The following is a 17,094-nucleotide window of genomic DNA, read 5'->3' on the forward strand; positions in this document are numbered from 1 at the left end:
ATGTCTTTCCAATGTCAGCAGGATTGCTATATGAAGGAGTTTGTTACCTCGGTTGTGTCCTGCTGCCCTAGTGAGCTGAAGCGAGAAGTCAATGGAAAGACAGAAACCCTAAAGGGTTTTAATATCAAACTTCAAGACACCATCTTGTATCCTGAGGGAGGTGGCCAACCAGACGACCATGGGTTGATTGGAGACGTGCCGGTGCTGAGGGTGACGAGGCAGGGGACAGAGGCCGTTCATTTTCTGTGCTCAGCTCTGGAGGAGGGTCAGGAGGTGCAGCTGAAGGTGGACTGGGACAGGAGGTTTGACCACATGCAGCAGCACTCGGGCCAACACCTGATCACTGCATTGGCAGACAGCATGTTTGGATACAAGACCTCATCCTGGGAGCTGGGGCGTCAGAGAAGCTCCATAGAGCTGGATACTCCGTGCATGAAGCCTGCCCAGCTCCAGACCTTGCAGGAAGCCGTCAATGAGAAGATCAGAGACCAGGTTGCTGTCGCTGTGCGGCTTCTGTCTATGGATGAGCCTGCTGTGGAAAAGATGAGGAGTAGAGGTCTGCCAGATGATGTTGCAGGTCCAATTCGCATCATTGATATAGAGGGTGTTGATGCTAGCATGTGCTGCGGAACCCATGTGTCTAATCTCAGTCACTTGCAGGTAATAAAGCTACTTGGGGCAGAGAAAGGGAAAAGGAATAAAACCAACTTGATCTTCCTGGCAGGGAACAGGGTTCTGAAGTATGCTGAGAAAAGCTACAGCAGAGAACGATCGCTTGTATCTCTGTTGAAATCTAGGCCTGATGAACATCTAGAGGCAGTAGACAAGCTCCAGAAGTCTGTTAAGCTGCTACAGAAGAGTAACCTGAGCATCCTGCGAGACATGGCTGTCCTCGTTGCACAGAACTTCAAGAGAAACCCACAGAGAGGAAACTTTTTCAGCTTGCACAGAAATGAAGGCAATAACGAGTTCATGAACATCATTGCCAATGAAATAGGCACAGAGGAAACCATGGTGTTCCTGACCGTTGGAGAGGAGAAGGGTCCTGGACTGTTTCTGCTTGCCGGGCCCAGTGGACCAGTGACCATGATGGGACCACGGCTGCTTGAGATACTCCAAGGAAAGGGTGCAGGGAAGAATGGGCGCTTCCAAGGCAAAGCCAACAGCCTGGCACGGAGAGCGGAGGTGGAGGTCCTGCTACAGCAGTGCTGCAACCATCACACATCAGTTCAAGGAGGAATAAACCCTGCACTGACAGTGCACTCTGGGAGTGTACAAATATAACTAAAATGGACCTTTTGGACCGGAGTGTAGAAGCCATTTAACTGTGTATGTTCTGATTATGATTTCTGTTGTTATTTCGCTTTATTAGTTTTTAAATTGTTATTTAGATAATTTAATTGAATTGATTATTAATTGATTTATTATCTGACACCAAGGGCACACCTCCCCGGGCCTAGTTGACTAGAGAGAGCATATCAAGGCTGGGGTGATTGGGAATGGTTATGCACCTGGGTGGATATACAGCTTTTATCAGGCCAACCATGAGAATGCCATACCTAAGCTGTTTGTAATGTAAAATGCACTTTATGGAGAAGTAAATGCAAACAAAAAGGAGTTCAACTTGTGGACAATGATTTCTTTACGACTGCGTACAGCCCAAACATCTGTGTGTTTGTTTGAATGCTTTCATGGATGCTTTCGTGGGAGGCTGCCAGACAAGAAAAGTTGGACAGTCTCGTGATACTTGGTACGTTCAGAAACGTACTTTGTGCTCTTTATATACCTCTATAAAATTATGCAGTGTACACATCGAAAACATCGTCATTTCTCGAAGATGTTTTCAAAAAATAATCAAAATACAGTACAGTACACTACAATACAGCATAGAGCACAGTACAGTGGACACAGGGGTCTTGTTCTGATCGTATGTAACCATTGAACCACCGTATGTAACCATTGAAAAGGGAGTTTGCCTGTGTGAAACCATTGAGAGCCGTATCATGTTTTAAACTTCAAGAGCTAGCTGGTAAGGTGATCCTTTTATTGGTTTGCCTATTATCGTACCTGTGACATTTTGTAGATGGTATAGTGCATTATATTCTGTTTATATATTTACGTGCTGTGTGCTATATCTGCTATTGAACTATGTTCTTTGTCATTGCTTGTAGGTCCATGTGGAACAACCGGCACCCATACGGACCACTGTTCCTTTCCCTTCCTTATTAGGGGTCAAGCCTGAAGGGAAGAAGACCCCTTATTGTTTTCATAATTATTTGTTTTACAGTTCTGTGCTGTCATGGGAATCGGTCAAGAACTGAAGCTCAGATTCATTCGTCAAATGACCTTTGGATCTCGCAATGAATGAATTATATGATCTGCTCTGCTCTTGATGTTACAAAAGCGATGTCAAAGATTGTTGTAGCCTGGTTAAAAGACAGACAAACGGACATCTTTAATTTGGATACTAACTTGTTATCAGAGTATTTGGATGCCCATGACGTCAGGCATTTATGACATCAGTACTGTGATGTCAGTCCTGTCCACATTTGGGCATACAATTGAGTCAGACACACAGCCAGACATACACAGAAAAGGCAATATAGACCAGGATGTCTGAGGACAATGTCAACATGCCACACAGGTTGACATGCACTGCACCTGTTAATATAGCTGTTATCAAATACTGGGGGAAGAGAAATGAGGACTTGATCCTGCCCGTCAACTCCTCTTTGAGTGTTACACTCCATCAAGACCAGCTGAAAACAACCACGACAGTTGCTACCAGCCGATCATTTCAGGAGGACCGCATATGGCTCAACGGTAAAGAGGAGCACATAAGCCATCCCAGACTGCAGTCTTGTCTGAGAGAGATTCGTCGACTAGCGAGGAAGAGATGCAGCGAAGGGGAATCTGCTGTGGATGGGATCGGCTTGTCTCATAAAGTCCACATCTGCTCTGTCAACAACTTCCCCACAGCCGCAGGACTTGCGTCCTCTGCAGCTGGCTTCGCCTGTCTAGTGTATACACTGGCTCGGGTGTTTGGGGTAGAAGGGGAATTGTCTGCGATTGCAAGGCAAGGCTCGGGCAGTGCCTGTAGGAGTATGCATGGGGGATTTGTCCAGTGGATCATGGGATGCAAAAAGGATGGCGAGGACAGTATAGCCCAGCAGGTGGAGCCAGAAAGCCACTGGCCCGAGCTCAGAGTCCTTGTGCTTGTGGTCAGTGCTGAGCGGAAGCCTGTGAGCAGCGCCTCTGGCATGAAAACTAGCGTAGAAACAAGCCATCTCCTTAAGCACCGGATGGATTCTGTTGTTCCAGACAGAATGGAGGAGATGATTGAAGCGGTGCACGGGAAGGACTTTGCCACATTTGCTGCACTGACCATGAAAGACAGTAACCAGTTTCACGCCATCTGCCTGGACACCTACCCACCCATATTTTACCTCAACAGCGTTTCTCATCAAGTCATCAGGTTGGTGCACCAGTATAACCAACACCATGGGGAGATAAGGCTTGCCTATACTTTCGATGCGGGGCCAAACGCCGTGATCTACACTCTACAGAAGCATGTTGCCGAGTTCATCCAGGTGGTCCGGCATTTCTTTCCCCCGGAGATCAATGGAGGACAGTTTTTAAAGGGTCTTCCGGTTGACCATGCAGTCCTTTCTGAAGAGTTGAAGCAGGCTATTGGTTTAGAGTCCATGGCAAAGGGAATCAGCTACATTATTAGCACCAAGGCTGGGCCAGGACCTTGTGTTTTGGAGGACCCCAGCCAGCATTTGCTTGGACCCGATGGGTTTCCTAAGAATGAGTCAGATTCAGATTCGGGGTGACAGGTACACAGGGGACAGGTTTCTAACTTTCAACCGTTCTTGTACATATTCGTCACTCACTTCACTCGTGTGAAGTGAGGGGCGCTCTTATCATCACACATCATCCATTCATTGTCAATGGGAATTTAATCTTTGTGTAGGACAATAATAGCCGATTTGCTCGTCTACATGACGTAAATTCTCCATTCATTGTCAATGGGAATTTAATGTTTGTGTAAGATGAAAATCTACACTATTTCTGAATATAGTATGAATATAGTAATATAATCAAAAAAAATCACACCCATGTGAACTTAGTGGTGTAAGGTCTTATATAGACTGATCAGCTGTGGTCTGACGTAATGTCTGACGTAATGAAATCACACCCGTGTGAACTGGATGACCATAGCAACCATTCTCATTTTTGAGTGGTGTAAACCACTCCTACAACTGGCTTTTGTGTGCAGAAAAAATGAGCATGGTTGCTATGTTCAAAATAATTTCTGACGTAATTAAATCACACCCGGGTGAACTGGATGACCGTAGCAACCATGCTCATTTTTTCTGCACAAAAAAAGCCAGTTGTGAAATCACATCCGGGTGTGATTTCATTACGTCAGATCAGAGCTGATCATGCTATATAAAACCTTACACCACTCAGTTCACACTGGTGTGATTTTTTTGGTACAGACAGACAGACAGACAGACAGACAGACAGACAGACACGTAAACTAACAAAGCCAGTCGTAGGAGTGGTTTACACCACTCAAAAAGATGGAGTCACAAAACAGCTTCAGAATTAAAACACAGTTTGTGGCGAAGGTATCCTTCAGCTGCAACACTGCCCTGGTAGAGTTAACTGGGTTTGAGGGGTTTCAACATTGGGGAAATTATTGACTGGCCTTTGTCATCTCTCTATATCTAACCTGCCAACTGCTCAGCTTTCATATACTGTACTATACCTTTAAATGACACATTTCTCTTTAGGTAAGGATTAGTCTCACCCTCCAATGTTCGTGGGTAGGTGATGAAAGGATCATCCCACAACAGTCTTCTGATGGCTACACATTTCTGTGAAGTGACACATTTCTGCCTATGTCCAGCTTTGTGGGTTTGTGTAAACACAAACATTGTCCTAACAAACATTAAATGCCATTGATAATGAATGGCCAGCTTTGAGTGTTTGCCATTGATAAATGAATGGCCAGCTTTGAGCATTTGTCCCAACACAAACTTCAAATGCCATTGACAATGAATGGCCAGCTTTGAGTTTGAGACATTGAAGACGAAGGTGAGGACGCAAATTCTGATTGGCCAGAATGAGATGATGTATGATATAAGAGCGCCCCTCACTTCACACGGGTGTGATTTTTATAAGATAAATGTCATCCAAGCAGGTGTGTGTGTGTGTGTGTGTGTGTGTGTGTGTGTGTGTGTGTGTGTGTGTGTGTGTGTGTGTGTGTGTGTGTGTGTTTAGAGCATCAGAATGTCAGAAAACATGTCTTTGCTGACACTAGTGTGATACAATAATCACAGTATTTTACACTCAACATTCCCATGTGATGATGAGTTTGATGTATTGCAAAGTGATCTGCATGCTGCATTTATGCCAAATTGTGCCTGTTGAATGCCTATAAAAGGGTGCATGTCTTCCTTTGTTTAGTTTTTTATATTTTCTAGGTGTTATTGATGTCATGTTGTGTTTACAATTTAATTGAATTTACACAATATGAGCTAATGGGACCATGAGCAAGTCAGCATTTTGTGTTTGAGAAACCGTTATTAGGATACAGGTAAGCTAAACAAGCTGTATATTTCTATATTTGGAGACATTGGCAATGCCTCTCTCAGCCAAACACAATATGAGGTTGGAACTAACTGTGACATCAGTCGAAAAGAGATTTTGTTTTTGACCAACAGCCAGCCAGCCGAGCCTCACTGCCAACAGCAGCAGCTGTTTACTCGTCACTACTTAACTTCCTCCACCCCAAGCAAGTGTGTCCCCAGTGTCGTCACCAGGTCTGGAGTGAACGCCTACTACCGAGAGGGATGACTCTTACTACAATGTAGGCACCATAAGGAGAGGCAAGTCAACTTGTGAATGATGTCAAGAACAGTCAGCGGTATATAAGCATTGATTACTCTCCACAACCAACAGCACGTTTCTTGTTATTCCTCACGACATGTAGGCATATAGGTTTCACATACATTTTGTTTTATTTAAATGTTTCATTTCAAGTTAATGGTTAAGGATATTCAGAAGATATAATTGCAGTACATAGAACCTGATGGAGGATGCCGCAGACTCTGGTTCGGGTGGGACAAGCGGTGCTGTGAAGGAGGGCCAGGTCCCTGACACCGCCATAGTGGTGCAGCAGGTGGCAGACGTTTGCTCACCGACCTCAGCTCCCCCTCTGCGCCTGGTGGAGTGGAAGGTGAAACCTGGGTCTCTGGTAAACATGGACTCAGTTTTGGCGCTCTGCATCCCCATATCACCGGTAGAGAGGGAGGCTCGGGCCGCCGCTAAGGCTACGGATCATTTAAACTGTCTGCCGTCGGAGAAGAAGGTGAAGTCGGACCGTGCTGGAGTGGTGAGGGAGCTCTGCTGTCAACACGGACAAGTCATATCGGCTGGGAGTGTCATTGTCAGAATAGATGAATGCAACCACCCAACAGTAATGAAGGGTTTGTGTGCTGAATGTGGCCAGGACCTGACCCAGCTCGAGAGCAGAAATGGGAGACGGCAAGCACCTATCTCCACGGCAGAAATCTCCATGGTGCACAGTGTCCCCGAGTTGATGATCAGCTCGGAGCAAGCGGAGCAGCTTGGCAGGGATGACCAACGGAGACTGCACAGGAACAAAAAACTGGTCTTAATGGTAGATCTGGACCAGACACTCATCCACACCACTGACCAGCACTGTCAGCACATGTCCAATAAGGGGATTCTCCACTTCCAGGTTGGGCGAGGAGAGCCCAAGCTCCACACGCGGCTTCGCCCGCACTGCAAGGAATTCCTGGAGAAAATCGCCAAACTCTATGAGCTGCACGTGTTCACATTTGGAAGCCACCTTTATGCACACACCATTTCGGGTTTTCTGGATCCTGAAAAGAAGCTCTTCTCCAATCGGATCCTATCCAGAGATGAGTGCATCGATCCTTTCTCCAAGACGGGGAATCTTAGGAACCTTTTCCCTTGCGGGGATTCAATGGTCTGTATAATTGACGACCGAGAGGACGTGTGGAAGTTTGCACCAAACCTCATAACTGTGAAGAAATACATATACTTCCAGGGCACAGGTGACATCAATGCTCCGGTGGGGACACGAGAAGCTCAGATGGCAAGGAAAGCTATTGATGTGCCAAGCGGCCCTGCAGATGGCACAGCGGAGGAGCAGAATACCGGTCTCTGGAAAAAGGGGAAGGACCACAATAATGGCAGGAGAGAGGATTGCTCAGTGAATGAACAGACACATGCCCCAGGAATTGATGAGGGGGGCGAGCAGGCCCAGACTAGAGGGCCAATGACTGAATCTGGGATGGTGTCGAGAGAAACACAGGTGAGCATGGGTTCAGATAGAAAGGAAGATGAGAGCAGCATAACGCCAGTGACAGTGGCGTCCCAGGATTGGGAAAACTCCTCTGCGCAGCGCCTCAACACCAGCAACCTGGACGAGGCCAACAACATGGACGACAGTGACAATGACCGGGACGAGTACCTCATCTATCTAGAGGAAGTGCTGGTGAGGATCCATAAGGAGTACTACCGCCACTACGAGGCCTACCTTGAGAAGGAGTCTGGCACGATGCCCGACATCCGCAAGATTGTGCCACAGCTAAGAAAAGAAACACTCAAGGGAACAACAATTGTTTTTAGTGGCCTGTACCCCACCAACTACCCAATGGAACAGACACGGGAGTGCTACCACGCCAAGGCACTGGGGGCCAAGATTGGTAATAATCTGGTACTCGACTCCAAAGAGCCAGGAGGAACAACGCATCTCATCGCTGCAAGAGCTGGCACTGAGAAGGTCCGTCAGGCACAAGGCTGCAAGCACCTCCATGTGGTCAATCCTGATTGGCTGTGGAGCTGTATGGAACGCTGGGAAAAGGTAGAGGAGCAGCTGTATTCCCTAAAGGAGGACTACAAGATGCCACAGAGAAACAGCCCAGCATATTTAACTTGTGCTGTGTTGACATCAAATACAGACAAATACAGAGGAACTAAGCTGATCCGAAGGGGTCCACAGGCCTCACGGCCTCCGTCTTTCCCCCAGCTGTCAGGGTCTGTCTCACTCCATGGTTGTAGAAAGCAACCTTCTCTCAGGGGAACTCAAAAAAGGGATCAACAGGAAGAGATAGCAGTGCCAGGCCAAGATTGCAAGCAGCCAGGACCCGTGCGCAGTAAACAGCAACCCATCACATCGGCGATCATGCCCCTCTACACACTCTGCAAAGACGATCTAGACAGTATGGATAGAGAGGTGGACGACATCCTCGGCGAGGAGAGCAGCGACGGCGAGAGTCAGGGCCCATGGAAGACAAAAGTGAGGGATGAAAAGGAGAATGAAGAGCAGCAGCACCAGGGCACCGCACAGAGTGCAAGACGAGGACCCGTTCTGCAGGCACCGGGCGGCGAGGAGGTCCCTATGCAGGCGAGCGAGGACAGGCCGACAGGTAGTGTACAGAGGGGACACAAACGAAAGCATGGCGAAGCAAAAGAAAAGAAGGTGGACTACTCTGAGGACGAGTCATCTAAGGACTCCAACGAAGAGGAGGAAGGCAGCTGTTCGGAAACGGATGAGATGGCTGCTGCCGTGGAGGCGGAGCTTAACGACTCATTTGTGCAAAGTCCATGATGAATGTGTCAACATGTAATTGCTTTGGTTCATTGCAGTTGTTTTGTTATATTTTTTTATTTTTATTTTGTGTTTTATGCACATGTTAACTTGCTCTTTTATCCATTGTGAAGCTTTTTTTTATTGTACACTCAACAGTGCTGGGAATTAGTGAGTAACCTCACTGATTTGCATGTTCAGAATCAGCTTAATTGTGACATCACACAATTACAGGTGTCAAGAGTAGGTGAAATTATTTTTTGAGCAAGCTCTCAATTACAGTTACAGGAAGTGTTAGAGTAAAGTCAAATAACAGGAAGGCTCAGTCAAATAAATTATCCAAAGTACAAAATACATGATTAAAGGTTAAAGTTACGAAACATTTCATTTAACAATTTCAGAACTGGTGGGCCAATCTAAATGAGAAGTATTTTGTAGCTACAGTATGATTCCCTTCTTTCACTTCAAGGCATTAGGCCACATCTTTAGCAGCAAGGTCGAAATTCTGACACCAGGATACTGACACCAGTATTGCATACACATACAGTATACAGTCACATTTTCTCTTTCTTTCTCCCAATGGCTGTCACTGTACCAGGATATTAGGCTTGTCTGACCATGTATAGATTATGCAGTAATGTAGTTATTTCAAAAGTAAACCATCTGTAATGCATAAAGACATTTCCGCAAGGCTTCATTCACTAGTTGAGGCAAGGTGATATGAAGTGGGTGGGTAAGCAAGTCATATTTAGGCTATGTATTTATTCCACAGTATAAACCTGTGTAAAAGTTTAAAATGTGTCATTTTGAGAATAAAATGAGACACATGTATGGTGTATGCTATGTATTTAAATACAGAAAATACAAGATCTGAAAGTATATTGATACAAATTACATCTCATTTTCTATCCCAGCCAAATACAAGCGACAAAATACAAAACAGTAGGCCTATTTGAAATACATAATTAAAATGCATGTATTTTTTTAAAACATTTTTGGTTGTGTGCAGTGTGCACGTTTTGTCCTTTAACATGATAAAATGCAGAGCATGAGAGCAGAAAAGAATATTAAGAAAATTAAGAAAATACAAGAAAACATACAGTAACAATAGAATTGAAAAGAATGGTGTTCATGTGGAGTTTATAGTGGCATCAGAGTTGTGCTGTGAGGAACGTCTCATGATGACTAATCCTCACGTTGAGCACTCAGAGGGGAGGGGAGAATAACGAACAGTTTATTGCATTCATTATGATGGGGAGAGTCTGAAATGTGCTGAAATAATTCCAATAGGCCAAGAGAAAGCATAGAGTGTGTGTGTGTGTGTGAGTGTGTGTGTGTGTGTGTGTGTGTGTGTGTGTGTGTGTGTGTGTGTGTGTGTGTGTGTGTGTGTGTGTGTGTGTCAGCATGTGACATGACACAGAATGACTTTGGAGGCTGCGAGGACTCATTCCCTCAGACACAAACAGCCCTTGCTTGGACAGCATGTCACAGAAAAACATCATGGACACACATAGTAGAGTGAGACAAACCGGAGTATTGGGAACCTTGGCTGGAAACTAGAACTACAGAACTGTAGCTTGGAGAGGGAGAATATTCCAGGTGGGTTTATCTTTATTTAGGCTACTGAACTTCATACATTGGAGATGACATATTGTTTTTCACTACTAACATCACAAAACCCATTTTTGTAAAATAATACATTATATTGTTAGGAAAAACTGAACTGTGTCCGTGGATTTGGATGCAGATTTGTGAGTCAAACCAACAGCAAGTTGATGTACAAAAAACAAAATCAGAACCAGGTTTTGTGATGTTATACTGTATGTTGGCAGAAGCTTTGTTTGCATTTGTTTATGTGCTAAAAGTTGGTAGTAGGTTGCAATTATATAGTAGGTCCATGAGGAGCAATGCATATTTTTGAGGGGCGCTAGCCCCTCCTATATACAGGTTTAATGTTTGTTTTTAGTTCAATGTTTACTTGCTTGCGCAAGTAATAAAGAGAATTTAATGTTTGTTTTGTCACTGTTTGTTTTACATCACCATTACATTACCTAATCAACATGAGTTAGACTTTAATATATTAGCACCCCTTACTTCACATGGGTGTGATCTTTGAATTTAATATCAGGGCAAATATGTTCATACCTCACTCACCTTTGTGAGTTACACAACCAAAAGTTACACAACCAAAACCTCTACCTAATTGATTCTAAGGTGTTTCTTCCAAGATTAAAAAAAAAAAAAAGTAATCCTATAAACATAGTAGCAAATAATCTTTATTTTATGACATGCAATATAAAAAATTAATTAAGTTAAAGCATGAGATGAAATAATAAGGAGTCAATACAATTCGGATTTGACAGAAAAAAAGAAGTAGAAGTATGCAAGATTCTATAAAACTATGCAAAGCTGCACAAAGTAAACAGCAAAGCTGTAAACAAACAAACCTAAAATGGATTGCTGCACTCTTGAATTCAACAGTGAATTACATGATGAATCATACATTGAGCTGTGATGCTGCAGTTGCAGTTCACAAGGCCGTAAACAACCAAGTCAGACAGAAGAAACAGTGAGAGGAAGATGAATTGGTTTATATCTGTTTGGACTAGTTGCTTGGTAGCCGTACTGACTAAGATCATCATTGTTCATGTATCCTGTGAGAATGTACAAATGTAATCAACGGGACCCTAAAGCTTCATTCAGAGGAGAAAAGGCTGGGAAAAAAGCACACTTTTTATTTTTGAGCTTCTAGAAGCAGCTTCAAAAATAAAAAGCTGGTTTGCATAGAGATTACATTGAAATAAGAATACGAAGCAGCTTCTTAGTTCAGCTTCCTTGGTGTGAACGAAGCTTTACAGCCCATATGGTTACATTTGATTTATTTTGTATCCTCAACTCTCAGGATCAATATATGCATCGACATTGCCCTGCCTGGTCTGTGACAAATATGACGAGGGACTCAACCACTTTTCTCAACCAATTTTACAATCTGAAAGATGTCAGTTGATAATTTAATGAAAATAAAAATCACACCCGTGTGAAGTGAGGGGCGTCATCGTACAAATTTGACCTAATTTCTCCTTTCATTGTCAATGGCAAATATGAGACGTGTGGGGACAAGATTTACGTCATATTTGGTGGACATTTGACCCAATTTCTCCTTTCATTGTCAATGGCAAATATTGAGACATGTGAGGACAAAATATAGGAGGGGCTAGCGCCCCTCAAAAATCACACTTGTGTGAAATGAGGGGCACTCTTATCGTCATACATCATCATACATCGCATTCCGTGCTCAGCCAATCTAATCATTTCAAATTTGGCACACACAGACACACAGTAGCACAAAGCTCGGCATAGGAGGTGCTAACGCCCCTCAAAAAGGGTCCTCAAACTATATAAAAAATATCCTGTTGATATTCAGTACTATCTATCTACTGTACTAATAACTGAACCAGAAATATATTGTAGCGAATAGGTAATGTAGGGAGAAAAAATCTGATACCGAGAATATACGTGTTCGCTCCAGTCATTTCGAGATTGTATTAATGTTGTCATTTTATCAACTGGCCCCTGCCCTGACCCCTTGCCATTTTGCTAATGTGGCCCACAGGTTCTGCTATTTGAGTGTCCCTGCCTTACCCTACACCACTACTGCGAGGCTGTCTCTCTGCCACCATGGCCCGTGTGTCTCTCTCCTGTCCGTCCCCCCTGGGTGGCCTCCTCAGACGTGTCCTCCCCTCCCTGCCTCACACTGTCAGGGACACAGATGTCCCGCCTCTGTTTCGGGAGCCCTATATCCTGTCTGGCTATCGGCCTGCTGGCCTGCCATGGCGCTGCTACGCCCTCAGCCTCCTGCAAATGCACAACGAGACGGTGAACGTGTGGAGCCACCTGCTGGCTGGGGTGTGCATCGCGCTGAGGTTCTGCGTCTTCACTGTGTTTCGCGGCGGGGTACAGTGACTTTGTTCCAGTATGTGCTTTGATTATGGTTCAATGTGTGTGTGTGCATGTGTGTGTGTCTATTAACATTCCATGTTGAGGTTAGCAGTCTTAAGCCCAAACCACACCAATGATTCGCCATGCAACTCCTTGCATCCAAACGATGGGAGTAGTTGCATGTAGTTGCAAGCAACCACAGTGCTGGCCCGCCGTATACACGAGCTACACGTCTGCCTAGGGCCTCGGGAGTTGCTAGAGGACCCCCCGAACATGTCCTCAAAGTGCACCCAACAAGCTTTGAACTGAGTGGATTGGACTTTCCATTCCAGAGATAATAAAAAGATCTTTTGCAGATTTTCGATTGGGTTTTTCTTTAAAAACACATGCTACGAAGGTCGGACAGTGACAAACTAGATACCCATGAGTAAAGTTCACTTTGAGCTGCATCCAAACCAAACATAACTGTTTTGTTGCAAGGAGTTACATTGGTGTGGTTTGGGCCTTACAATTACCCTTTCTCTGCACAATAAATCCAATGTACAGCCTTCATTGAATAGATTGAGTATGTTTTGAATTGTTACACTTCCCTCTCCTCTGCAGGGCATCCTGGGAGTGAGACTGCAGGCTCCAGAGGGTCAGGGTCTCTCCCTGGACCCTGCCTCTCTACCCCTGGTGCTATATGTCCTCTCCTCACTGACCTACCTTAGCTGCAGGTATAAAAAAAACAACACTTAAAAACTGAAAAATGCTAAGAGAATATGAACAAACAAAGAGGTATAGGAGCGCACACCAATAGTGGGGAGGTGCTGAACATGGGAGACAAATGTAAAGGAAGTAGAGGTCGCACAGCTCGTAGTTACAATGCAAAAAACTGAAGAAAATGACTAATTGAAAGCCCTGCGCCCGTTTATCCGTCCACCTTTGTCCGCCTTCTCCTACCAAACCACTCCGTTGGCACACATCTCTCCATGCACAAGAGAGGGAAACTGCAGTTACTGCACATAAGGGTAGGCTACTGGTATGTAACATCCATGGCCCTGGGGTGCGCACTTTATATTTGAAATATGAACATTTGCGTGGTAAATGGAGAAAGTGTGTAGAACAGTTTGAAGTGCAGTGAACCATGGCTACTGCAGGTACAACATGGATAAAGGATGTATGGATGGATGCATAACCCATCCATGTGGGATGGTGAATAGACAGATGGTTGGATTCTTTGTATTTAGAAGGAAATTATTGACCAAGTGTGTGTGTGTGCACGTATTGAGCTCACTTCAGTACCAGTAAAGCCCACCCCCCTCCCCCCAAAAAAACTAAAAACTAAAACGTAAATTCTTCTTCCTTGCTGTTCTTCACAAAAGGATTCGTGAAACATACAGAGTCCATTAAGTTTGTGCGGCAGATTATGAATGCGAGTTGTTTCTAAATTGGATGTGTCAGGTAAAAATGTGACGTGATTCACGTCACGTGAATGCGCAAAGCAGAATAGATGCTTGGCGCCCCATTGTGCTGCTGCAGAGCTGGACTGAGACAACAATTCAGCAATGGCATTTTCGCAGAATTTGGCCCAGACTGGCCCACCACAACCAGCGTGCAGATACTCTACCGATACAAATACTTGAAATTCAAAAGCCCTTAATACCGCCACTTTTACAGAACAACACAAATTATACAGTACACAACCAACAGACAACTGCACTGAAACAGACAACTAATTTTTCATTTGGCCCAGACCGGCCCACTACGGGTCGGCCCACTGGACATATGTCTGGCACGTTAAGTGGCCAGTCCAGGTCTGTGCTGCTGTTATTATCAGCATAGGGTAAATATGCGATGCTCCCATTGAATACAATTGTAAGCATGAACTCACTCAGGAGAAAAAGAACAATGCCTCAGTGAACACAGCCCCTAATACAGCTTCATGTTCCAGTGCTGCAGCTCACCTGTTCCAGTCTCATTCAGAGCTGACCCACTACTCCATGTTCTTCCTGGACTATGCGGGAGTGGCTGTGTACCAGTATGGATGTGCCCTTGCACTCTACTTGTACAGCTCAGACCCTGCCTGGAGGCACAGCAGAGTGGGAGAGGTGTGTGTGTGTGTGTGTGTGTGTGTGTGTGTGTGTGTGTGTGTGTGTGTTTTAGTTTTTACATTTGTATTCCAACAATCTGTAGCCTCGGAAATCCAGACGTTTTTATTTCCAGGGAGAAAAAAAACTATCCGAGTGCTGTGGGACTGACATAATCATGTGAATTAATTCATATCAACAATACTCTACCATCCTCCTCTCCTCTCCTCTCCTCTCCTCTCCTCTCCCAGGTTTTCCTTCCTGCAGCAGCCCTGTTGGCATGGCTCTCCTGTGCCAGCTGTTGTTTCGCTAAGCTGCGTTACCGGCGTCCGTACCCCCTGCGGCGTAAGCTGTGCCAGATCGTGCCCACAGGCCTAGCATACCTCCTAGACATTAGCCTCGTGGCTCATCGACTGGCCACCAGGAGCTGGACCAGTAACCCTGCACTTCCACTGCATGGCCTGCAGGTGCCACTGTTTCCTTTCATGTCATTTATAATTTAATTGTGTAGGTAGAAAATGAAATGAATGCATTTGAGCAGGGGTGGGCAACTTTGAAGATGGAGTAGTTACACACACACACACGCACACAGTCACACACACACACACACACACACACACACACACACACACACACACACACACACACACACACACACACACACACACACACAGTCTCTCTCTCTCTCTCTCTCTCTCTCTCTCTCTCTCTCTCTCTCTCTCTCTCTCTCTCTCTCTCTCTCTCTCTCTCTCTCTCTCTCTCTCTCTCTCTCTCTCTCTCTCTCTCACTTTTCCCAACACAGAGCTCGAGCCACTTTCAATGTGATTAAAGTTCATGTTTGTGAGATAAATGAAGCAAATCCACAATACCTTTCTGTCTGTGGGTCCAAGCGGTGTCTGGCTGTCTGCCCAAAGCAAGAATTTCAAACCCACAAAACGTACGATTTTGCTTTTGTTATATCCATAATGTATTGTATGATATGCCCCCACTGTCTTCATTTTCCCCTCTATGGACACGGGACAAAACGGATTTTATTAGTAAATAATAAACTTAATTCATTTTAAAATAGTTCCACCACCTGCTGTTCCTTCACATCATAAACAACACCACACGAGCAGGAGCTGTGAATGGTCAAAATCCAGTGACCTCACGGCCCGAGGCGGGCCTTAGGTCCCGCAGAGCAGAGCCCTCATAGGCTCTGGGGCTAGCAGGCGTGCCATGTCAGCTGTCAATCATTAAACTCAATGAAAGCCAATTATGGATTTGGGCTGTAAAAAATCTGCCCATTTTGACATAGTTTGTGTTTTCTTGTAACCATTTAATGCTGTTTTTGCTTTAGATTCTACCAGAATGTAAAAGTATCTCTTTTAAAACATTGTTGTAGCCTAATACCGATAATAATTTCTCATCTTTACTCCATAAGATAGGGAGGGGCTGCATTTAAACATGTCACCACTGAAACATTGCACGTTAACATAAAAGTTTAGGGTTTTAGCGCTTAAGATTAATAAATCTTCTTTCACCTTTCCATTTCCATCCTGAAATATTGTAAACATCTCTGTAAAACTTAATAATCCACGTTTCATCTCTCTCTCTCTCTCTCTCTCTACCAACAGGCGATGCTGTTCATGCTCGCCTGCTTTTTCTTCTCCTATCCCATACCTGAGTGCTTCTGCCCAGGCCAGTGTGACATCATTGGTCACGGCCACCAGCTCTTCCATGTGCTCCTGTCCTTATGCACACTGGTCCAGCAGGAAGCCTTGTTCCAGGACTTCACATCCCGCAGGCCGTCTCTGGTGAGGGAACACGGAGAGGGAAGACTCCTGCTGGCGTGCGCCTCCTTTCCCTGCCTGGCCCTCTGCAGCATGCTGACGGCCCTCGCCACGAGGAGGCACACTTGTGCACGCCTGAGAAAGGAGCAGCAGAGGTAGAGGTTGAAGTGGGAAAAAAGTGGGAAAACTTTATTTTTTGTAACCCATTTTTCAAAATGTTCAAGCAGTGATCCTGGGCGCTACTCTCCCTCTGTCAACCTGGGGAGAGCCTGGAACTGAGCTCATATGCTTCCTTCAATGCACGTGAGCATGCAGGCCGCTTCTTCTACCTGACAGGGGGAACACGTTATTCCAACCAGTTCCTTTCCCCTACAGGGAGGCTGTATAAAGACCAGGATTACAGCATGTTTTTTGTGACCTACCCTAGGGGACATGGGAGGAGATGTAACGCCCGAGATGTAACGCCCGGGATTCGAACTCGGGCCAACATCTTAACCACTAGACCAAAGGGATATCCCTATGGACCAGGGAAGATATTAGACTTTTGAGGCCATCAGGCAGAGGCCGAGGCTCTGAGCCACTCACCCCCCCCCCCCATATAATACAAACTTTTATACATACATTTTATTTTGTATTTTGTGAGCATTTCAGTTGATACAAT

The 17,094-nt window shown here is 45.0% G+C and overlaps 4 protein-coding genes across 4 annotated transcripts; all 4 read left to right on the forward strand.

Moving 5' to 3' along the window:
• Positions 1-1,284, forward strand: LOC306934913 (alanyl-tRNA editing protein Aarsd1-like; the record flags this gene model as incomplete). Its single annotated transcript, XM_079517723.1, has 1 exon — positions 1-1,284. The coding sequence occupies one exon, from the start codon at positions 1-3 to the stop codon at positions 1,282-1,284; it is 1,284 nt and encodes a 427-aa protein (XP_079373849.1).
• A 1,248-nt stretch (positions 1,285-2,532) lies between these two features.
• LOC306934915 (diphosphomevalonate decarboxylase-like) lies at positions 2,533-3,836 on the forward strand (the record flags this gene model as incomplete). The annotated part of the gene is made up of 1 exon (XM_079517738.1): positions 2,533-3,836. The coding sequence occupies exon 1, from the start codon at positions 2,613-2,615 to the stop codon at positions 3,834-3,836; it is 1,224 nt and encodes a 407-aa protein (XP_079373864.1). The 5' UTR covers positions 2,533-2,612.
• Positions 3,837-6,196: 2,360 nt separating this feature from the next.
• On the forward strand, positions 6,197-8,674 carry LOC306934916 (RNA polymerase II subunit A C-terminal domain phosphatase-like; the record flags this gene model as incomplete). The annotated part of the gene is made up of 1 exon (XM_079517739.1): positions 6,197-8,674. Exon 1 carries the CDS (start codon positions 6,275-6,277, stop codon positions 8,672-8,674), a length of 2,400 nt encoding a protein of 799 aa, XP_079373865.1. The 5' UTR covers positions 6,197-6,274.
• Positions 8,675-12,331: 3,657 nt separating this feature from the next.
• On the forward strand, positions 12,332-16,592 carry LOC306934917 (membrane progestin receptor beta-like; the record flags this gene model as incomplete). The annotated part of the gene is made up of 5 exons (XM_079517740.1): positions 12,332-12,607; positions 13,196-13,308; positions 14,526-14,682; positions 14,913-15,128; positions 16,278-16,592. 5 exons carry the CDS (start codon positions 12,332-12,334, stop codon positions 16,590-16,592), a joined length of 1,077 nt encoding a protein of 358 aa, XP_079373866.1.
• Between the last annotated feature and the right edge of the window lie 502 nt (positions 16,593-17,094).

This window comes from Electrona antarctica (genome assembly GCF_951216825.1).
Source record: "Electrona antarctica genome assembly, chromosome: 13".
NCBI lineage: Eukaryota > Metazoa > Chordata > Actinopteri > Myctophiformes > Myctophidae > Electrona > Electrona antarctica.